Source organism: Mycteria americana, chromosome 2, assembly GCF_035582795.1.
Source record: "Mycteria americana isolate JAX WOST 10 ecotype Jacksonville Zoo and Gardens chromosome 2, USCA_MyAme_1.0, whole genome shotgun sequence".
NCBI lineage: Eukaryota > Metazoa > Chordata > Aves > Ciconiiformes > Ciconiidae > Mycteria > Mycteria americana.
Window position 1 is genome coordinate 135,616,775 of NC_134366.1, and position 24,600 is coordinate 135,641,374.

The window sequence follows — 24,600 nt, forward strand, 5'->3', positions numbered from 1 at the left end:
ACGAGGGCTACACGATAAACGTTACAAGCAGGTAACCCCGCCATCCATAAGTACACCCGGCCGGAGGCTGTAATGCAGCCCGGGCTCGGGCTCGGGCTCCGGCCCCAGGCAGCACAGCGCAGCGCAGGGCCGTCCGGCAACGGCGACTCCCCGCAGGCCACCGCGTACAACCCCAAGCGGAGGTGCTGCGGAGGGGACGGCAGGACCCAAGGAGGAGACGGCGGGCAGTGGCGGGCAGTGGCGGGCAGTGGCGGGCAGTGGCGGGCAGTGGCGGGCAGTGGCGGGCAGTGGCGGGCAGTGGCGGGCAGTGGCGGGCGCTAACGGCAACCGGGCCGAGACCCCTCACACCGCTGCCGGCCCTGACACTGCCGCCAGCTGCCGCACGCGCACTCCTCATTGCCCGTGCTCTCCGGCGCATGCGCAGTAGAGCGGAGGCAACGAACGTTATTTATCGCCTCCTCCCTGAGCATTCCTCAGCTGTCCCCTAGGAGCATGCGCATTCCGTGGCTGACAGGGAGGGGGAATCAGCCGCAGACTCCTTCCGCCTGCTCCCCACCGCGCGCATGCGCGCTCGCCACCGGGCGCCGCAGGCCCCACCCCCGCGCCATCGGAGTCGCTGGCGGCGGGCAGCGCGGGGCTGTTTCCCTCCCCACGTGACATGGAGGCGGGGACGCGAAGGGAAAGGTCAGTCGCGTCGCCGGCGGAGGGGGAGCGGAAGGTCAGGGCGCCGCGGAGCGGAAGTGGGAGCCGGAGCCCGTCCGCCATTGTGGGGAAGCGGAGCCCAGAGCAGCGGGGAAAGCGGCGCTGCGTCCGGCCGGCCGGCTCCTTCCAGCGGGAACCCGATCGGCGGCGGCAGCGAGCCCAGGTGGCGGCGACGACAATCAGGCGGCGGCGGGGAGGAGGCGGCGGCGGAGGCGAGCGGCGCGGCGGGCGGGCGAGCGGCCCCGGCGTGCGGAATCACTCGAGGCCCAGGCGGAGCGGAGCGAGGGGATCGCGGCTCCCCGTGAAGAATGTCAGCCACCAGCGTCGACCAGGTACCGGCCGCGGGGCGGGGAGGGGCGGCCGCCCACTCCCTGCCCTTTCCTCTTCCCTGGCCCGTCGTTAGCCCCGGCGGGGGGGCGGCGGCCGGGCGGCCACCTGCACCTTCCCTCGCCGCCGGGCCGGCGCGGCTCGCGGCCTCCTCCCTCCCTCGCCGCCGCCATGGGGAGCGGCGATGAATCGGAGCCGGCGGCGCCCGGGATGGCGGGCCCCTTTCCCAGCCCCGGCAGCCCCTATTTATAACCGCTGATCCGCGCCAGAGCCGCTCCGCCTCCCCGCCCGCAGGGCCCGCCGGCGCTCAGCCCCGCGCCTCCCGGCCCGCCGCCCAGCCGGCTCGGCCCCCTCGGCCGGCCTGCCCCCTTTGTATGTTCTCGTCCCGCAAGCGAGCCCACCCCGGCCAAGCCCCTCCGGGCTCCCGTTTCCTCTCTCCGCTCCGGGAGCGCCTTGGCGCCGGGCTCCCCGCGACGCCCAGCTCCGTCTCCTCTCCTCTGCGCACCCCTAATTCTCTCTGGCTTCTCGTTACGGCATCCTTTCTCTTCGTGCCTTTCTCTCTCCTCACCCACCTCTTCTCCCTTCGGGCCTCTGGTTTCTGCTCATTTCCCGCGGCCTCCGCTTCTTCCAGCTGTTCTCTTCTGTTTCTCTCCGTGTGCTGTGCTGCACTTTTTTTCAGTTGGTTCTTCACGGAGCTTAGAGTTTGTTATTTTTTACCTTTGCTAGGCCTCTGCTGGCCTTTCTTTCTGGCTGGAAGCTATTCTGGATTGGTCTCTGCTGCTTCCGTGGGCCTCTGCCACTCCCCAAAAGTTTTGGCCCTGCGGTCTCCTGCCCCCTTTTATTTTCTCTCTGTGCCTTTAATGTTTTGTTTCTTTTGTCTCTGTGCATGCTCTCCAGTTTCCTTTTATGCACTTATTTCTAGCTCAGTGATCTCTTAGTTTTTCATTGCTCTGTCTTCTACGAAGGCGGCTTCTTCCCAACTTTTTTAGTTCCATGTTTCTTGTTGGTCTCTGCATGCCTTTGTGTCTGGATTAGATTCATCCCCAAAGATGAGGAGGTTGGGATTTTTAAGGTTACAGATATTTTTCTCTGGTTTTAGGAGAGGGAGGTGACTAGCCAGTGTAGCTTTAGATGGAGCAGTGTTGAACAGTCTTATGATAACTCTGAGACAGATGCACATAAAAAGCAAGATGGAGGTGGTTGCCTCCTAAACTTTCAAACCTCTGAATACTGAGTTTTTCAGACTAAAAATTGTTAGAGAGTGATGGAACCTGGAGACCCACTCATGCTTAGTTGTACATATGTGAGAAGACAAATTAGGTTTTCATGGGCTAGCATTTGTTTTTCTAAGCTATTTTATTTTGCTATAGAGAAGTTAAGGATACTGTAACTTGTACTGTTACAGTGATTCTTAGTGTATGACAGATTAACAGTGTTTTATAATGACTAATCAAAAAAAAAATCCTCAAGGTATTATTTCCTTGTATGAAAGCTTCATGCAGACTGTATCATTTTCTCAATATAATTGCCTGGACGAGGAATGCACAACTGGTAATTCAGCTTACAGTATCACTGTATATTCCTTTGTATATCTAAAAAGCAAGGCATTGTAGGTTATTCTCTGATAAGTACCCATCAGTCAGCTTAAAAGATGACATGTGATAATGAAGTTCTAGTACTGGCAGAAATCTTAAGCTGCTAACTTTCTTTGTTCTTTTACTCTATGCTTTGTTTATTGCTTATATTTCGGGGGGGGGGGCAATCAAAATTAATTTGTTGTTCAGGTTTTCAACACCGTTTAAGCTTCGCATGCTGTAAAAGACTAGATTATTTTGATGGGTTTTGGTGAAATTCTTTCAATTTTAAAATTATTTTGTTGAGTTTTGGTAATATTTTATATTATTTTATATTATTTTATATAATATCATAATATTTTTATAATAGCATGTTTTAAATAATATTTTAAACTGATATTTAAGTTGAAAAGAGCAGAATTTGCAAGTAAATGGAATTACCCTGAAGAAAACATTAGAGGATTCTAACTGAACTTGTTTTGCTTTTTTTTTCCACTTTCCAATATACAGAGGCCTAAAGGACAGGGAAATAAAGGTAAGTTGATTCCTTGTATTTCTGTATAAATCTCTAATATTGCTGTTTATGGAGGTTAATGTGTCTTCAGACAATTGTGGGAAAATAATGTAGCTATAGGATGTCTTTTATTTCAGAGCAAGATGACAGGAAATTGTGTGCCAGAATGTTATTTCCCAGCATTTTTACTGTGGCACAGCGGTACATCAATTTAAAATGTTTTATTTTGCAAATGAAGATTAATGTCAGAAGTTGGACGATAACGTAGCTATTTCTTTTTGGCTGACTTTGTGATATGCTTGTATAATCTTTTTAACAGTACACCTTGGGCCTTTCTGTTCAGTGAATAGAATCGGTGTACTAGAATCATCAGGAAGAATCTTTTGAACAGCTTGCTTAGCTTACGAGACAACAGCCATGTGACTATTTAGTTACTTGTATCTGTGAGCAGAACACATCACCTTCCTTATTCTCAGAAATTTTGTGGGCTTTTCTCTTCATTTTAGTGTCAGTATAGAATATTCTGTCAGTGTTTGTAGGCCTGCTTTTCTACTTTTTTTCATGTTTCTGTCAACATCTTAGTTTTTAAATACCATACTCAATGGGGTTTCTTTTCTTCACAGAAACAAGGAACTAACTACTTAATATTCTTCTCTAAAATTCTTGGCAAGTCTGTCATAAACAGCACCTCAGATTATATCTTGCAATTTATTTCTGGTCTGGAATTTGTTATCTTTGATAGAAAGACTAATATTCTATTTGGGAATTCTTTTTGCCTAATCGGTACACTTGTGCCCATTTAATTCTTAGGTGCTCAGCAAGCTAAGCTATAGAATAGCATGCACGCAGCTACCTTTGTGTGTTAATATGCTTATTATTTCTTCATGCAGATAAGAAACTTTTTTTTTGGAGCTCATGTACTCTTTGCCCCCTGCTGTTCATTATCTGAACTAATCTAATTGTTCTCTGTGAACTGTCATTTAATGTTATCCGCAGCATACTGATTCTGTTATTCTGTCTATGTGCAGATTATCTGCTTATTACATATATCACTTATGAGGTGGCACATGGTTCCTGAATCTTGCTGAATTTGGCCTGTTCATTGTAATCTCTCTGCATTCAGAGAGAAATGAACTTGTTTTTACCTCCTCAGACCTTCTCAATTTGGTCATTCTTCAATATTTGTTCTCTCATATTTTAATACTTCTACCTTTTTTCCCCAAACTGGAGCTTTTAACTATGTCTCTGTGTCTTTGAAATAGTTTGTGTTTATACTTTCCATGTTGCCCTTAAATGAGAAGAAAAATCAGATTCAGTTTAGCAAGTAGTTTGTGTCTTCATGTTCTTTGAATTACCATTATCTCAGTTTTAGTGAGGTTATTGAGATGCATCTGTTAGACAATCATAAAAGTAGTTTTTGAACTATACTCCATATATATGAAATGGAGTGGAAGTATTAAGCATTGCTATTTGGGTGTTGTGTTGCAGCTTGTTTAATAGTGAAAACACACAAGTCAGCTTTACTTTAGCTTATTTATGTTAGCATATTTTTGTGTGCTGTAATTTGTAAATGCTGCAGAATGTTTGAATCAAAACGCGTCTCTTAGTTTGCTATGTAAGGAAGAGATTTTTTGCATTTCTGAACTTGGATTTTTAGTGTGCATCCTTTTAAATAATGGATACTTACTATGTATTCTCTTGGTGAGAATATGACCTAAATGAAAACTATAGTGAAACAAACCAATAATCTCCTCCATTCTGTTAAATTATTTGGTATAACATCTATTTAATGAAACTAAGTTATGATTTAGTATTAAAGGGCTAGGAGATTAAGGATAGTAACACAGTGTAGCATGAGTAGTTGGCTTTGGGTTAGAGACTTTTTCAAGAGGATAAATTAAGTCAGTATTGCCAATCCTTACTGACCACATCTTAGCAGACAGTAATCTTTTTCAGGTGTCATGATAGGTCCCAGCTTAAAGGAGCTTCAAGGGAAGATGTGATACTGAGTTAACAGACTAATCTGAAATTGGTTCTGTGCATAAGAGTAATAATGTTAAAGAGAACGGTAAAAAGGTTATTGTCCACATGTCTGGTAGAGCATATGAGAGAATGTGAGTGAGCAGTATAAGGGGTGCATGCATGGAGATAGAGTATTTTTCATATTGAAATAAAAAATATTAGACCTGCAAATGATATTGGGAGGTAGTTGATTTCTAACATCTAGTAAAATGTTCCTGATGCTTTATTGTAGCTGATTATAAATTGGTGTACTGTGCTGTTTCCCTTGACCAGAATTTTTGGGATTGAAGTTCTGGTGTGTAGAACAGTACTGTCCATCTGTTGTGTCAGATATTAATGTTGGTATTTCAGAGACTTGAATGAGTAAATTATCCTGTCTTGAAAGTTTTCTTATTCTAGTTGTCAACTACTGTACAGTTCACATAAAATATCAGAACTGACATCAATCAAATGATGTCTTACAGGGTGGTGGTGGTGGGGAGAAACTCACATTCCTGAAACTCCTTTTTTTTCCCCTGCTTTTGTTTGTTGTGCCAGTGTATCGCACCTGTGATAGGAAAGTGCTGACTTGTATTTACATATATATATATGTATATAACTTTTGGTTTTGTAGAAGGTTTAAATTTAAGCATTAGGTTTAAAACAAGAATGAAATGTTATGTGTGTGGGTTTTTTTTTTTTTAGTATTTATTCTCCACATTAATCAAGGTGTAACAGCTTCTTCTAATGAAAAATTTATTCTTATGCCTTTGGCCATCATTTGTGCATTTTGCAAGTGGTTATTCAAAGGATAGTAGCAGTTAAAAGAATATAAGCTTTAAGTTCCTTTATTTGATGAGTTGTTTCTTCCGAATATCTAATTACATTGTATGTTTTCACAGTGTTTTCGGAAGTATACGGTATTTGTAGGATTGGATTGATACAGATATTTTTAGTAACTGTAGATTAGTTTCAATTAGAATTCTTCATCACTGCCCTGTTTAGTTGGAACACTTAAAGTGAGATTTTGGGAATGAGGCATGCATCTTAATCTGTTCGCTCTTGTTAAATGTGGGGGCTACATTCTTCATTGTGAACGCATCATGTAAAGTTAGAATGAAAAGCCAAAGAAACACACTTCTAGTGATGCTTTTTCACTGGGAAATGTACATATTTACTAGGAAAGATGTTGGTGTAGAACTATTTTGTGTCACTGACTTAAGATCGCAGTATTGAATGAGTAAGAAAGAAAATATATTTACAAGAATATTCTATGTTAGTTGTAATGGCAGACCAAAAATAATTCTGTCTTAAGTGACCTTTAGATACCTCTGAAACAATAAACACAGCAGATGCACGTTTTATGAAGATTAGCTGTCAGTATGAGGAGATTAATTTTGATAGGATTCTAGTCTTGACATGCAGCTGTTTATTCCTTTATTTGTGGTTGCATGCTTTTAAGAAACTTGTATGCCACTGTCTATGTTTTTCATTATAACAGAATTGTATTTCAGAATTGTGCTCTCCATACTATTTTGTTAAGTCTAAGCAATGGACATGGCATGGACAAAAGACTTTGAGGCTCATCCCCTCTGTGACTGGGCCAAATATAAGAGGAATATAGTGTTCCAGCTCATTAATATGTTAACGTTGTGTGTAAATTCAGGATTTTACTGAATTTCCTCCCCCTTAACTGAAACTCTTTATTTATGGAAAAAAAAACCCCAACACCTAATGTTAACTTACATTTGGTATTTAATTAGGAATATTGTTCTACCAAGTTTTAAACCCATTGTGCTCACCATTGCTGGTCATATTTGGCTGTAGCTAGTATACAAATGCCCTGTGCCAGTTTGTAATAACTGAAGTGTCAAGTGTTCTGACTTTTGAAACTCCAAGAAGATATTCAAAACATGAGTTGCTTTCTTCCTTCCCAGATATTTGCTTTGAAAACAAATCTTCTGTAGTTCTGTGTTAAATTATGAAATTTTAGCTCTTTTTACTGCTGTCTGAAATTAATAAATTTTTCCAGAATTTTGGTTATTCCTTGTGATTATATCTATTCCTTTGTCATTTTTTTCAGCTAGTTTCATTCCTTGAAGGCAGTTTGTTTTAGAGGTGTTAAAGTCAAATGTGAAAAAAATTGAAGTGACTTGGTCCAGGCACTAGTTGGTTTGCAATGTGAACTTTGGGTGGTAAAAAACCTTCCCAATGAAACAGAAAAAACCCCCCACTCTTAAACACTAACTCCAACAAAGTTGAAGGTTTAGTTGCATGGTTGTATATACTTTTCAGAAGCTTTTGCTAAAAGAGGGAAACCACGGAGTCAGCTCCTAATTCAGTGTCTCCAGCTGTCAGAAAAATCTGCTGTTTTATTGTAACTTCTGCTGTCATGGCTTCTCAGTGCACCTTACTGATCACTCTAAAACTTGCTTGTGTTTTTTTTCTTTTTTTTTTCACTGAACCTATTTGATAAATAACAAAAAAATTGCATTTGGAAAAGCAGTAATTTATTTTTGAGAAGAGGTCTTCATCTTCAAGTTGTATAATTGCAGATTGCTGGTTTAAGTCCATGTTCTGCTTTGCACCATGGGAAACAGTGGAACATAGTAGAAATTTGTGCAATTTGACTTTGTTTGAATAGTATCCTGGGGGAGGGTGCAGACACACTTAAGTAATTTGGGCAGCTGGAAAAATCCCAGGTAGGTGTAATGCCTTAGATGAAATTAAGGGTAATAGGAGGCCAAGAAGAGCAGGTAGGAAGAGATTCCAGTGTATAGTGGCATATATGTTGGGAAAGGATTGTAATCACCCTTGGGGACTTTAGCTCTTATTTCTGTCTTGCTTTGTACCCTCTGAGCTTCAGAGATGCCACTAATGCAGTACAGTATAATATTTATGTAGGAAATACAGAATTAAATAGCTGAATAGTGGTGTCCTTCATTGTCTTGGTGGATAACTGACTTTCCTCCTGGCAGGAGAAAGCTGTATGTTGCAACTTTCCCTGAACCTATTGAATATGTCTGATCTGGTTGGTCTGCACATTTGCACTTGGTCTGGTACTTCTGGAAACGCTGGATTTACTGCCTGTGCAAATAAGGTGTGCCTATAGTTTCTCCTCTGTCTGTGGAGCTCAGGAAAGAATAGTTAGGAATAGTCTGCTCTGGATGCCATCTTTCCAGACCTCTCCTGAGATCTGATCAGGATCATCAACAGAACGAGCCATTTTCTTTAAATTTAGCGAAGTGGTATTTAACAATAATATGTTCAGTCTCAAAAAAGCACACGTAGAAGTATTTCAATGTACAGGCGATTAAGAAGTGTTATCTAGATTAAAAGTGCATCATAGGTCTTCCAGAGAGTATACCTAATACAGATTTACTTTTAGTTTCAGTACAAAACGGTTCGATTCATCAAAAGGATGCAGTAAATGATGATGATTTTGAGCCATATCTAAGTAGTCAGACAAATCAGGTAAGTGAACGTTGTTTACTGTCTTGAAGTTAATTTTGGAGTTCAACTGACTTCCAGACTTAATTAATTTTTGGATGATATTTCTTAGCATTACTTGCATGAATATTATATCTTGTCTTATCATATGATATCTTAAACAGGTAAAGTTTTCTTAATAATTCAGGAAAAGATTCAGTTAAAAAGTATGCTCTGATGTCTCCTGCTCTTGTGTTTGTGCTCCCACTTCAGAAAGATGCAGTTACAAGAAGCTTAAGGAAAAAAATCAAACCCAAAAAACAAAACACAAACCCCAAAACAAAACCCTACACCTTAAATCATATATTGGGTGCAGTTTGAAACAACAGTTTCATTGGCTCTGAGAAAATATTAACTGCTTGGACATGATTTCCTTTGAAGTTGATAGAAGTAGCTCACAGTCAATGGCATGATAGATTGAAGCTTAATATTACTAGAGCTTGTTGTAACTCTTCTGCCAGGAAGTTAAGGACTTATTTTCAGAGCTGTGAATTGTCTCTGTAATCAAAAGTTAATATTCATTAAGTTAAGTTTATAGGTTGTAGCGGTCTTGAGAGAGGGAGAAAGTGCGATTTATTAAAAGGCTTTGAGAATTTTGCTTGCCTTCCCACTTTTTTCAAATAATACAACATTAAGGAGCATGAGGTAGAGGATGATAATGTGCATTTTTTTCCCCAAAACAACATCAGAAGTCATATGGGGGTAGTCCTTCAAATGTCTTGAAGCTTTATCTTCTCAAGAAGTAAATGCTGTGATTTCCTAGGAGTCTTGGGAGTGGAATTTGAATTTAGCTAGCAAACTTTGTTCTACTAGACCACAGGTTGTACTTAATGCCCATTCTCAATAGTGTGGAAATGTTACAGTTTGATTGTTGTTCCTCCTGAAATGAACAGGCATCCTTGCATCCTTTTCACTATAATTGTCTGGCAGGTATCTCCAATTAGAAGGGAGAAATTTGACAGAAAACTAAGAATACCAAAATTTTAAATCATAGTTGCAGCTATTTTTCTATGTTTATGAAACTACAGTTGTTATGACTTGTTTTTTAAAGTAGCTTGTTATTTTCTTGATACTGTTGACAATGGAGGCATTCTAAGTCTAGCTCAGTAACTGAAAATAAAGATAATATATTACCAAAAAATGGGGCTCTTTAGTGCTTTGAAAAGGTCTCTTGAGGAAAAAATGCCCATATCTGAGAGATACCTTGCTCATCTTTTATCTTGGGAAGAATGGTGGAAGTTACAAATGCATTCATATAATCCTTAAAAATGTTTTGGACTGTATGACAGTTGTGTTGTTTGTTTTTTTTTTTTTTTTTTTTCCTCCCCTGAGCGTGATTGTCTATATTGCTGATGTTTGTTTTATTTTCTTGCAGAGTAACAGCTATCCACCAATGTCAGACCCATATATGCCTAGTTATTATGCTCCATCCATTGGATTTCCATACTCTTTAGGTGAAGCAGCATGGTCAACTGCAGGCGACCCTCCCATGCCATACTTGACAACTTATGGACAGATGAGTAACGGTGAACACCATTACATACCTGATGGTGTATTTAGTCAACCTGGGGCATTAGGAAATACCCCTCCATTTCTTGGGCAGCATGGATTTAATTTTTTTCCTGGGAATGCAGACTTCTCTACATGGGGGACAAGTGGATCTCAGGGACAATCAACACAAAGCTCTGCTTACAGCAGCAGCTATGGCTATCCACCTAGTTCTCTTGGGAGAGCCATAGCAGATGGACAGGCTGGATTTGGCAGTGATACTCTGAGCAAGGTGCCTGGGATTAGCAGCATTGAGCAAGGCATGACTGGACTGAAAATTGGTGGAGATATGACGGCTGCTGTAACAAAAACTGTAGGTTCAGCTCTGAGCAGTACAGGTATGACAAGCATTGCAGCAAACAGTGTGCCCCCAGTTAGCAGTTCAGCACCTAAACCAACCTCATGGGCTGCCATTGCAAGGAAGCCTGCTAAACCTCAGCCGAAACTCAAGCCTAAAGGTAACGTGGGCATTGGGGGCCCTGCTGTACCACCACCACCTATAAAACACAACATGAATATTGGAACTTGGGATGACAAAGGGTCAGTGGTAAAAGCACCCCCAGCCCAACCAGTACTGCCTCCTCAGACTATAATCCAGCAGCCTCAGCCATTAATTCAACCACCACCACTGGTGCAAAGCCAACTGCCTCAACAGCAGCCTCAGCCACAGCAACCACAACAGCAACAAGGACCTCAGCAGCAGGCCCAGCCTCACCAGTTGCAGCAGCAACAGCTGCAAAACCGCTGGGTAGCTCCTCGTAATAGGGGTGTAGGCTTCAGCCAGAACAATGGAGCTGGTAGTGAGAACTTTGGTTTAGGTGTTGTATCTGTCAGCTCCTCACCTTCTGGTGTGGAAGTGCACCCAGTGCTGGAGAAACTAAAGGCCATAAACAACTACAATCCCAAAGACTTCGATTGGAATCTGAAGAATGGACGTGTGTTTATAATCAAAAGTTATTCAGAGGACGATATTCATCGCTCCATTAAGTACTCTATCTGGTGTAGTACTGAACATGGTAATAAGCGCTTGGATGCTGCTTACCGTTCCCTGAATGGAAAAGGCCCACTCTATTTACTCTTCAGTGTGAATGGCAGTGGACACTTTTGTGGAGTGGCTGAGATGAAGTCTGTTGTGGACTACAATGCATATGCTGGTGTCTGGTCTCAGGATAAGTGGAAGGGGAAGTTTGATGTCAAATGGATCTTTGTCAAAGACGTTCCCAATAACCAACTGCGGCATATTCGCTTGGAAAACAATGACAACAAACCGGTTACCAATTCGAGGGACACTCAAGAGGTACCCCTAGAAAAAGCCAAGCAAGTGCTTAAAATAATTGCTACTTTCAAGCATACCACCTCAATCTTTGATGACTTTGCACATTATGAGAAGCGTCAAGAGGAGGAGGAAGCCATGCGTAGGGTAAGAAATCAGTGTCATTATAGTAGCTCTCCTGTTTTTTCTGGTTTTAGAAAAAACCTTGTTTTTCATACAACTGGAATTTCTGTGTGCGAGTGTTGAATCAGAAAGCGGTGCTTCTTACCCAAGGTGTCTGTACTTGATATAACTGGCTTTTAGTGAAAAGATTTAAGTTCTTGTAACTTGATTTGTTAACACAGGCATGTGTTTAACCACAATACTAACATAGGCCTGCGTAAGTGGACTTCTGACATGTTTTACTCTTCAAAGTAAACAAAAACTGAATTGAGTGTATTTTCTGTAACTGAAGTCTTCTAGTTTAGATTTTTATGGTTTCTGGATGTCACAAAAAAGACCTGAAGTTACAGGAGAAGCTTACTTTATTAAACATAACATTTCAATTCAAATTCTGCTTTAAGGAAATGTTAACAGCATGGTTACTGTGAAAAGCAGGTTTTCCCCTTGATTCAATTTCTTTTGTACAATTGTGAAACACAGAAGTGATAAAATGATGACTTGTACAGTGTTGGAATCATTTTTTTGACATTTCTGATAGTGCATTTCCTAAAAAAAGTAATGTATAGTTCATTTTGCGAAGAAGAATATACCTATGATAAATCTGTAGAGAAACCTTTAGTTTTGGAGGTATTTCAGAAAACCAGACAAGGGAAAAAGGCATTTAATTTAAGCTGTTTTATAGTACTTTGTCTTGTGTGTACTCTCCCTACTAATAACACTTGTGTTCACCATTGGCCACAATATTTACTTTTGCGATGTTTTCTTTCTAGGCTTGCTAGTAACTGTAAATATATGATTTGTCGCATGGTTAGAAACTTTTCAGGAACTATTGTACCAGTTAGATGATGTGCAAGTATTCAGAAATGGGAGTTTGCATCAGTCTGGTTTCGTGGTAGTGCTCTTCATTCATCCTGTCACACCACCTACTGAATAAAAAACCCCCAAAAGTCTAGGGTTTATGCTAGTTAGGGGCCTTGTGGGATGTGAAGTCCTGAATTTGTTCAGCTCTTGAAGTGCTACAATTCTGGCTGTGTAAGAATTTCACCTGCTTCACAGCCTCCTTACTTCTTTTAGGTTTCTAGTACTGCAGTGGTTCCACCCCTCTTGTACATTGCTAATTCTTCAACACACATGTTGCATCTCCTATGGACTGGTGTTGTGCATACCCAAAATCAATTTTGTAGTTTCATTGCACAGCTCTGCAATAAATTGTCACATTGGAAGTTTTTTATTGTTTGGAGGCAAGATGAATATCCCAGTTGGGTGTGTAATAATGCCTTTTGAGCTTTTTTCTAAAAAGAAAACTGAATATGCCCTAAATCAGTATTATTACTTCCATGTCGTCTTGATGATGAGAGGACGGGCCGCATTCTTAACTAATATTAAATGTAAGGGGAAAACTTTGACTTTTTCAGGCTTTAGTACAACTTGACTGTGATTTTTTTTTGTAATGTTTCAGAAGGTCTAAGGTTATCATGTTTCTCTGTAGCCTTAATGTTTCAGTATTTTCTTAATTTTTGATGTTTTAAGACACTTCACAAATAACTGGTTTGCTTCAAAATATCTACTTTTGTAAAAAAAATTACCAAAGGAGTCATAATTCAGGCATGCCCTAGCAACTCAGGAAGATAATGTTTTATATGTGGTTTTGTTCCCTCTGTAGTAGATTAAGGCCATGAAATGTAATGGAGAGGGAGAACATAGACTGTTGGTAGTGTTTCTATGTATGCTAAACTTAAAAGTCAAAGTACTAAATTCAGCATTTAGTAGTCTCTAACGAGATGACTGTGATTATACATATTTGTGTAATAAACTAACATTACTGTTTAATATCTTCAGGGAAACATACAGTATCTGTATGACTCAAGTACTGAACTCTGCATTTCTCTGTTAACAGTTACCTTTCCCAATAGTATTGGGAGAAAACATACTTGTCAAGATACTTGCATAGTAGGCATGGATTCTTCTGCAGCATTGTACAAATGGGTTTTGTGACAAATTATAAAAAATTACTTTAGAGCTGCATATCTAGTTGTGAGGTTTTCTCTTTGTAGATGGATTTGAGAGATGCCTTAAGCAAATTAATATGTACTTAAAATATAAGAAGTCCAAATTAAACTAATGACAGCTACTGAGAGTTCATCTTTATCATTCTCTTATGATTGAGTGTTGATTTGAAACCTCTAGGTTTCTTTTATCACACAGTGTACAAACAACCTATCTTTAAATTGTAAACATACAATTCTTAACTCTTTTATGATTCAAGAATAGTTTAGAAATGCAACAATTAGTATTGTAAGCTCTGGTTTATGGTTAATTGAGTAATCCTTTATTACCTAGTGCCAGCTAGGCCTTTATGGAGCTGTATTTAAATTAGTGCACTTGCTACTGCTAGTAGAACTGTGTAAATTAGTTCATGTAAATTAGTTCACTAGTAAGTTCATGCCCGTTTTCTGTGGCAGCTGTGGCAATCACTTTGTTTCCAGTGTTTCTGTCATGAAAAATGTGCTTATTGCTGTTAATAAAATATTAAATGCATGAAGCAGCAGTAGTCATTTACCTGTTCCTTAAAGTTCAGTTACTGTTTTGTTGTTGCATAGGTGGTAACAAACTTTCATACAGCCAGTGATCTAAACATAGTAAACAGCATATGATTTATGGATTTAATTTACTTTGTAACTGTTCATCACTCCAGCTAACTTATTTTAAAATAATTGGTTGTAAAAGTTTAATCTTAACAACTCAGGGGGATCAATAATTAATTTCCAATATGACCTAGCAGTATGTTTTATTAAAATACAGCAGTATACTTCTAAAAGTGCAATGAATAGTCTGTGATTAACATGAAACTTCAGTAACTTTGCCATTTGATAAAGGTTACTTGCAAATGACTATGAATAGTCTCTTTAAGTGTAAATATTAGAACTCCAGTGTCTACCACTGTTTGATGTGACCCTGGTGTGGGTAAGGTATCTACAATTGGGGTTGGAAGCACATTTGTGCAGTAATCATTCACACTTTTCTTATGGCTCAGGTTCCGGTGTCCTATTTTAAACAAACGTACAAGTGCTGCGATCTTTCACCAAAGGAGCAAAGAAATCAGCAATGTTTTTCATTAGTTCTGTCAGTAGTATATTGAAACAATCTGAAATTGTATTAGTCCTTAGTCTGAACTTATCCTTTGTGGTGTAAATGTGCACATTTGTGTGCAGATTATTTAAAAACATGTTTGATTGTCTTTCAATCAGAAAGCAGTGGCAATAAGATGTAAAAAAAAGAACAGAAGTCTTCATGTATGCCATTTAAGAGCATGTAATTACATTAGGAAAATAAAAAGTATTGAAAAGAAAAAAGAAATCTGTATTAGGACTTATGCGCCTGATCTTCAGTATAGATACAGATCAAAATGAAATGTGGAAAATTGCAACTTTCTCACCCTCAGATGGTGGCTTGTTAACCTGCAATTACCTGTTGTTCTAAGACTTCCTTTGGTGCTTTTTAGCGCAGAATTCTACTCTTGTAGCATATAATGGAAAAAAAGATCATGGTTCCATGTAACTGTAGAATGCTTTAGACGGTTTTCTTAGTGAGATAGTTCAGAAAAATAATTAACTCTTATCCATGAGAGAAGATAGAGGAATTCAGTATATTTGTGTATATCTAATTTGCATTTGGAATTTTTACTTCTCAGGAAGCCTTTAAATGGCAGGTAAATAAGCATTTAAAATGTTAGTTTTCTCCTGTTGTACTACATATCTTGTAATAGGAATGCTGATATAGGTAAAACTTTCTGACTCTTAAAAGGAGTAATTTCATTTTTTCCCCCTTATTCTGATACTAATGTAACTTCTGTTTCTCTGATAATTGGGTCATAATCGGGCTGCAGTGTTAAGCAGTGTAACTCCTTTCCACTCCAGGACACTGCTGACTTTATGCTTGATTTGATATTTCTTAAAAATACCTTAAAGGAAGGAGGAAGGTTGAGAAAACATCCATTAAGAGTGAACTGTAGACACTTCCTCCTCCCCTTACCCCCAACTGTCAGCTACTTGGTTATAATGTCAGTCAGATGCAGATACATCCACAGTCCTTGTACAAGTCAAGGAAAACAGGTAGTTGATGAACATTTTTAATGTAGTTAAATGATAGATGTACCAGACAACTCTTTAAAGTTTTTGTATTTACATGTAAAAGAGGTTTAAAACAGTAAATAAAACAGGTTATGTAATAGCTTCTGAGAAACTTGTGTGTTTCCTGTATGCTTTTGATGGTGTTTCAACGGCCATTATTTTGCAATTTTCTTGAACTTGATGTTTATCTACAGTTTCATCTTTATAAATAAAAATGATATTGCAGGTCTCATGTCTGTTTTAAGAAAAAACAATATGGTCAGAAAGTAGAAACAGAAGATAAGTTTTTGCTCCCTTGATGATTGTGAAATGAATAGGTACCCCTGGTCTCGTGAGAACAGGATTATTTGGAGCTAGAATAATTTTAGACATACTGATTCAGAATTTTCATCCCATGATGGTGTGCTTATTTACCATGTCTTCATTTGCTTTTGCATATTTAGTCTTTTGGAGACACTTAAAAATGACCTGCAAGTTCTCTTGTTGTAGACACATGGATTTCAAATGTGCCTGTTTTCTGTGCGTTTGGTAGTGTAGATTTGTTTCTGTTCAGAGGTGGTGTTTAGAATTTATTACAGGCTGAGGATAGTATGGAGAGGTCTCAATGATAAAATATGGTGTTGTATAGAGTGACTATGTAACAGTTTGAGTAGTGGTGTGATCTGCCCTTCTCCAGTAAGGGACAAGATGCTGCAACAGGGAAAGCGCAGTATTGGACTGTTGAATGAAAGAGATGGAATGTAATTAAACTTACAGGCAGTCTCAGTTTATAGCAACACTTGTATGGATTTGTCGTGTTTTTCTTTCTGGTTTGAAATGCTTCCCTGCAAAATCAAGTCTGCAGAGTCCTTTTTATGGAGCGGATTTAAATTCTCTCACTCTGGGACTTGAAAGACCAATTTCCCCTGTAAAATAGGGACCCCTATTGGAAAAGCTGGGAATATCAACCAAATGGTTTGCCTCTAAGAGACCAGTCATTTTTGGAATCTAATTCTTTAGTGTTCTTAAATATGAAGCTAGCTGCTGAAGACAAAACTTCAAACTTGAATTGAACTGGATCTATGACAGCCCCACCTTCTCTAAATGCTGTGTATTTAAGTTGTGGTTTTTAATGCAAAGGAGTAATTCTAAATCTCTTCCAGAGCAAAAGCAGAACCTTGAGTGTACATGAATAGCTGTTAAAATTCATGTGGCAGCTTTCTGCTGCATCTCCTCAGATTGCCCTGCTCTATTAACAACAAATTTACTAGAATACTGGTGCTTTTCCTGCAGTTTGCAGGGAAGAAATATGCCTGCATATTGCAAGGAAGTCACAACCTGTGTCACTCTCCACGTAGTACTTCAGCATTGCTTCATTGATTCATGCCACAGATGGGCTAGTTAGCAGCAACTCAAGTGAACATTGCTGGTGGTGCTTTACTGGAAAAAATGACGCTTTAAAACCATACAGATCTTGCATATCTAGTAAAGCTGTTTTTGTAGATTCAGTTGAACGAGGATTGTTTAAGTTTTGTATCAAAATTGATTGGCTTTAACCTTCAGATTCATCTAGTTGAAAAGATATATTACAAGAATTTGTATCAGATGATGAGCTGTTTGAGCCCAGTTCTTTGTGAGCACCTTTTCAGAGGTCTGGTAGCGTACTTAATGTTGACAGGTAATTATTGTTTTGCTTTTGTACCTAGGGATTATAGTCAGTTGTGAAAAAGTAAACATAAGCTTGCATGTTCATTGCACTTTCATATAGAATATAATGAGAAACCAAGATAAAATAAGTTCTTGTTTCCTCATGGCAGACTGGAATTTGAGTTACATGTGTGCAAAGAGCATGAGTGGTGAGCCTTAAAGAAAAATTCTCTGAGAAATTCCTCCCCAGTGTATTTTCTAGGCCCTGCAGTGGATGTCATTTCCCTTCCGAGGCTACTATAGATTCTTTAGCAGAGCAATTAAATAAGATCTTGTTGTTGCCCATGGGCATCTGAGAAAAATTAACAACGGTGTCAGTCATCTTTCTGCTCCTTTTGCTGGGACAGCAATCATCACTGATTGCAATTTCCATAGATGTAGTTAGAAGCTGTCTGTTGCCAGTCTTCAAAAGACGATGTTACACTGTCAGCATTGTTAACAAATAGTAATGAGGATCTAGAAGCTTGATTTAAAAAAAAAAATTTTTTTTTTTTTTACTTCTTAATGAACTTGCTGAAATGGCTGTCTTGTATCTAATTAAAATCTGATATTTCAATGTGTAACAATGTACAGCACTGCAAGGAAGCACTTGCTACTTGTACTTAGAATTGGCCAATCCATCACTGAAAGTAGCCACCTGGGAAAACAAGACTGGAAGGGCTTTTCTGGCTTGTGGAGTTCAACCTTGGTTTCTGCCAAGCCTTTCCTCGTTGTGTGTTATCATATGGTATCTTTAAAGCAGTTGGGTTTCTTTCCCCACATTCTGCCTTCTGAATGTTCGTACCCTGTTATTTAGTGTGCTGTGGAATTTCAGGTGTGGATTAAGTTCTTACTGCCTTTATTGTTACCATAATAAAATAATATGGTTTGTCCATGTTCCACTAACAATGCATGTGTCTGCTCAAATTTAAATTTATTTACCTTTTTACTGTAACTTGTTCACATTTTTACTGTTGCTAAGTATGTTTCAGAGACTGAAGTAAGTAAAATGCTATCAAAACTAATAGGAAGAATAAATAAATTAGAAGTCTAGGTCTCATAGCTTTTCAGACTTTCTTAATATTTATATTCTTGAAAGCCTTATTTAGTGTCTGAAGTTCAAATGATCTGCAGCAGCAGGGTCTCAAATAAGTATTAATTCATAAGGCTTACTGGGAGAAAGAACTGCTCTGGAGTTGGAAAACCTCGTTTGACTTCCTGTGTTGACTTTGATTTTTAATTTGTGCCTTGTAGTTTTCATGTTGGGTTAAGGAATAGAAGAAAGGGGATGGCATCTCCACAGGAAAAATTTCTAGGTCCATGTAAGGCTTCTAGGGATCCTTTCCTCCCATCTTCCCAGAATTCTCAGAAGTGCTTCTCAGAAAAATGTATTTAAATATTTTTATCTGATTTTGAGGTGATCTCTGTCTTCAGGAGATTTACCCTCTCTAGTTTGGAATTCAAGAATGAGAAGCTAAAAAGGACCTTTATTTTACACAATTTTAAAGTTTCAGTAATGTAGTTTATGTTAACAGCCAATGAGATCCTTGTCATAAATGGAGTAAGCTATTTCTAGCATTTTTCAGTTTTCTCAGTAATCTGTTTTTCATTGTGGTTCTCAAGCACTAAGGTCAATGTTTATGCTGCCATAGCTGTAATGGTACACCGGGGTGCAATAAACTGCAGATTATGGCTGATGCTATTACTAAATGAGATTTCATGAACTTCGCTGTGGCTTCTCACCACCTTTACAGCTGTCTCTTCTGCCTCTGCCAGGTGTTTCCGCCCATGCAGTGGAGTTGGCAGAGGAGACGTGTGCCTGCGCCTCACTTCACAGAATGCAGTCTGACATGTTAGCTTACATTGCAGATGAGCAGGGCTTTTAAGCTGAAGATTAAATCGCAGTTTGCAGTGAAGGAACTAAGATGTGCTACACATTCCCTTCTGAAGCTGATGTGAGAATGCCTCTCTCCCAAGAGGCAGCAAAGCAGACGGCTTCAGGCATGAACGTTTTAAACATTGCAGTAAGATGCAAAAGTTTGGCAAATTCAGGAAACATTTTTGTTGCTTTGGATTTTGAAATTTTGTTAGCATAGAGATTTCATTAAATCTGAGGATAAATTACATTGCAGCTACTTTTCAGCATGGGATCATTTGATTAATGCTCTGAATTCAGAGAAATGAAATTTGGAAATAAGTCAGCCTCGCAATTCAGATCGAGTTAACTCCATGTCCTTGTTTGCACTAGATGGATGCGTGTTTCTATGGCCCAAGCATTTTCAGGTTCACCTTCACTTGGTTTTGTCAGTTTCTGTAGAAAGTTATTTGCACGTGTGAAAGTCTGCTCACCACATGGTCTGTGGCTGGCAGGTACTTTTAACCAGCCAATACATTCCCACATTGTTCTAATTTGAATGGTACTTAATTTCCATGTTCTGCTCATAAACTCCCCCTAAAGCTGCGTAACCTCACCCTGGTGAGTTCTGAAGTGAAGCTGGCCTTTGGCAGGGAACTTAAACTTCTCCAGTCAATTTATCTGAGAGCATCGTGAGAGATGCGGCAAAGGTTTTGCTCATCTGAATGTAAGAAGTAAGAGATGTTGGGTGAAACGGAAATGTAGTAAGAATCCAGTCGGTACACTGGAAACTTCTGCTGCTCTGACAGTGGAAACCTGCTGGGGATAAAGTCTTCTGCTAGTTTGTCTGTAATCACTGTTTATACAAAAACAATCAAGCAAAAGCCACCCAAAAAAACAGAAGAGGAATACTTTTTAAGACAGGAAAAGGTAGTGGTAGTGAGTATGGTCTGACTTAGATCTGGAGGGGCTTAGTTTGCTTTTGAGTCTAATAGCACTACCTGCGTTTTCTCTCTGTTTTGCTGTACAGAGTGCCAAATGTCACTGATACCATATCTGAAGAATGTACTGTTCACTTGCATTGAAAAATGTCAAGTATGTATGTCTGCTTTAAGTATTTAAATATAAATGTAGTAATATGTTACTTTGAGACTACAGCAAAGGTGTGCTGGTGTTGTTTTGAAGCCTTTTTCCTCTGTAGAATTCAAAATGGACTTGAAATTTGTAACACCTTTATTTCATCCACTGGAAGCAGGTAGTCAGGCTGTAATTCTCTTCCTACTTTGAATTTTTATGAACTTAAATGCATTTTGAGTTCAGGGGCTACGCAAAGCACAAGGTCAGTCAGTTTACTGTGCAGCAGTTTGCAGTGCAGAGAGGCTTTCTAGACAGCTTGACTCAGTGGTTACATATATAGTACTTGCAAATGGGCAGGAACCCATAATTTTATTTGTGTGTAGGTAGTATTTACAGTTGTTAAAATACTGATATTTCATTATTTAACATAGCAGTTTCATAGGCTACTACTTAATACCACAGTAGTGTTTTTCAGCACTTTGTGCAGTTCTTTCAGTTGAATTCTGCTAATAGTAGAGGAATAATCTGAGATGTGCGTGAGCAGGCTATTTTTGAATGCCTTACATGCATAGTGAGGCATGAGGCCAGTGATCATGTTTTCAGCCTAGACATGCACTGTTAACGTATCAGTTTGTATTAATGACTGATACTATCAATCTCATATTTTAAAAACAGTGCCTTACTATGCAAATATTTGTCATGTCTCTTTGAACTAGGAAAAAATGATTTCTAGCAGAACAGTGCAAGTATTGCTCTTGCTTTAAATACACTTAAGTTCTGCCCTAGAGAATGGACAATCTTAGATATAGAGCTGCTGGGACCGTGAGCTGCTTATTGTGACCAGGAGCTCTGTGCAAGCTTTACTTTTTTGGTTTTCATCTTGAAGCAACTCGGAGGTCTGTCTTGGAGAGGACTAGATCATCAGCTCTACTCTAATAACCAGTATAAATGTCACGTATCCTCTTCTTTCATTATAGTGTCTTTTTGGCAGAATTTATTTGGGTTCATATGCTAATTTGCACTTTTCCTAAATAGTTTCTAGCATAATAAAGTTTCAGCCATGGTATCAGATAGAGTGGTTTTGAAATCATTGTTCAAATGCCTCCTGGTTTATTTTGGTTTTCCCTGCTATGTTTATGTTCCATTTATAACATGCTGTGTAATGCAATAATAATAAAAATATTGGAAATGAGTTTTTTGTTCTCTGTTAAATGGGGGAGGGAACCTACCTCTCTTCCATAAAGGTATTTTAAAACATTTATATAACATGCTCGGTTGTACATATTAAGAAAGGAAATGCTATTGGAAGATAAATTCTTAGTTTCTTAGAGTCAAACTACAGTGTCTTTTTACAGTCCAGAAGATATGTAATGAAGGCAGCGAGATACAGTTTATTGATCTGGTTTTATTTTTTTCCTAGAGGTAGTCATAATGCCTAAGTGTATGTTTATCTTTAACAAAGTAGAGAAAATGGAGGATGATGATAAAGCACTGAAAATGTTATTTACTCTGTTAGACTTGTAATACAGAGGAAGAATTTGTTACTCCCTGATAGAGATGCAGTGCAATTAGTATTTTAGCCGTTAACTGTACAAAGTTGTTTATCATTGTTTGTATTACACACTTTGTTCCTTTGCACCAAATGCAACATCTCGCAATGCTGTGAGGACTTTGTAGCGAATATGGTCTTGACTGCAACTCAGGCTTGCGTTCAAGTGGGTTTTTTTCCAGCCATTCCTACCTCACTGGTTTTGCATTTTGTTATTAAAAGTAATTTCTAAAAAAAGTATGGATGGCTTTATTTTTTTTAAAATTCTTTTTCTTACCATTTAAGCAACGTGTTTGTATGGAGGAGGAGGTACTGGGCCAACTTGTTCCTTTACCTTTTGATCTTAAGCACATTGAAACATTTTATTATATGGGCTTTGAATGAGATAGCTGGGAATATGATCTTTACTTTTTCAGGGATATAATGGATGGAGAGTAGAATATTCAAATATTCATGCAGAGCATTTTTTGACAAGTTAAGCAGAAGATTTAGGATACCTCTTTCTTGCCTTGTTTGTAGGTCCCTTGGTCTCCTCACTCAGTTCACTTTGTGCAATATATTTTATTGGAAGTGATTTAAAAGTGACATTATAAAACCTTTTCTTGTTGATAGCTGTTTTTTTGGAACATGTTTGCCTTTTAGTTTGAGGTATACTTCTGTGTTGCTTTTTAAAAAGTTGACTTGAACTAGATATTTCGTGATCCTGGAAAAAAGTGAAGCTTTTTCCTTGAATGCTTGTTGCCTGATTTAGAGAAGTTGCAAGCAATACAACTGCTCTAATGAGAGGAAAGCAGATAACGTTGAACTGTGTGTATTAACATGATTTTCCTTTCTGTTTTTGTTTGTTTTTCTTTTTTCAGGAGAGAAATAGAAACAAACAATAACTATATGGAGATGTCCTGCTAGAATTACAACACTAATGATGTAGACTCTGGAAATGCCTAATATGTCTAAGAAGACGTTATTAAAGCTTTTTTCTGCTTAAGGTGACATCTTTGAACACTTTAACACAAAATTGACTCTTCTTGTAATGGTTCTCATCAGTGCATCTGCCCTTATACTCTCTCACCAAACACACTTGAGAACTGTACCTTCGTCAAGCACTTTCTGTCCTGAAGCTTTTACCAGTATCTGCTGTCTTTTGTATTTATGCATCCTAGCTAAGGCACAGGAGACCGAACGAATGCAAGGATTCATTAACTCTTTGAATTTGTTAAATACTAACATTTAACCATTAGAAGTGGTTCAATGATGTGAGATTCACATTGCTTCAACTTAATTTTTTCTTTGTTGTAGTTTTTTTAATTGTCAGTTTTTAGCTCTTCAACAGATTAAAAGCAAATCATGCCATATTTAGTCCTGGAGTAAAACTCAAGTCTAAATGTTCATGTGAAAATTATTGTAGTAATCTTTTAATATGGCAAAGCAACTTTAAGCTGCAGTTTAGCCAAATGAAACGTAACATAAAATTATATTAGAATGACATTTCCCTTGTTTCAAACTGTTTGGTGTAAGAGAATATTAATATGCAGCTTGGTGGACACCACCAGTTAATGCACATTTCTTTATTTTTTTCTGTAACATGTATACTGAAAAAAAGTGCATTTGTCTGAGGAACTGTTTGTTTGCTACCACTCAATGAATCTCAGTTTTGAGTAAATGTACCTCAGTCTAAATCAGACTTTTTATGACCTTTATAACTACATTTAAAATAATCTTTAATTCCTATTTCTGGGTGTTTGCAAGCCTGACAGATTGCTATCATGAAAGTGAAAATTTACTCCTCTAGGTGATTCACTAGCTAAATAAACATAATTCTTGTTTAGCAAGCATATACTCTGTTTCTCAAATTTTTTTGTTTCATTGTCCCAACATCCAGGTGTTTTTTCCCCTATTCGAAAATATTTTGAGAAAAATACTTTGACCCATGGAGATGACATTCATAGCCATGTTAACATGATTTTTGTTAGAACCATGCAACAAGAATTTTAGAATACATCTTAAACTGGGTAATTCTGTACTAGTTTTTAACTTCTAAAAATTATATCTTTTGTTTCAGTTTATATAGCAACACATTCTATCTGCTGGAAGAGAATATTAAAAAAATGTTAAGCGGGTGTATTGACTGTACAAAATACTGAACAGCCTGTACCAAACTCCAGGGATAGCTTTCTCTTTTTAGAACGGCAATGCAGAAGTCAGATATGTTATAGCTTAAAATAGCAATACCACATATTATTTGAACATGTTTCATGTCTTACTGTCCAACACAGATGTTTATATTGTGTTTAGAGTCCTACATTTACAGATTCTGGCAATCAAAGTTCTGGAGCTTAAGTGGCAAAGGTTTGTTTTGAATACAGACTATTTTGCTATATTTTACTTTCTCTCTTCTTAAGCCCTTTGTACTCTTCTAACCTTGCAAACACAAAAAAATCAGTACACACTTATTTCTTGCTCTTTATTTAAAATATTGTTTGAGACTGTGGAGTACCAGATATGAATATTTTTTTTTTTTTTTTTTTTTTTCTGCCAGTTTTCTGGAAGGTCAAAGGGGAAGCCACTCCCATATTTTGAGAAAAGAAGCAATCTCACCTAAATGCACATGTGTAACAAATAGCAAGTGGGGTAAGGGAAGGGAGAAGCAAAGTGCATATTGTAAGAGGAGACTAGGAGATAATAAAGGTTTAAAGCCCAAACCCTGTGAAATTTGGCTTGAGCCCAAAAAATTGCT

At 38.7% G+C, this 24,600-nt stretch overlaps 1 protein-coding gene across 2 annotated transcripts; it reads left to right on the forward strand.

Moving 5' to 3' along the window:
• The first annotated feature begins 855 nt into the window (after positions 1-855).
• YTHDF3 (YTH N6-methyladenosine RNA binding protein F3) lies at positions 856-23,698 on the forward strand. Of its 2 annotated transcripts, none has more exons than XM_075494726.1 (5): positions 856-1,034; positions 3,114-3,138; positions 8,507-8,592; positions 9,983-11,575; positions 22,727-23,698. In XM_075494726.1, exons 1-5 carry the CDS (start codon positions 1,011-1,013, stop codon positions 22,748-22,750), a joined length of 1,752 nt encoding a protein of 583 aa, XP_075350841.1. In that variant the 5' UTR covers positions 856-1,010; the 3' UTR covers positions 22,751-23,698. The 2 variants fall into 2 exon arrangements, with proteins under 2 accessions (XP_075350841.1, XP_075350839.1); XM_075494724.1 differs by lacking the exon at positions 22,727-23,698 and adding an exon at positions 19,162-20,613.
• The last annotated feature ends 902 nt before the right edge of the window (positions 23,699-24,600 follow it).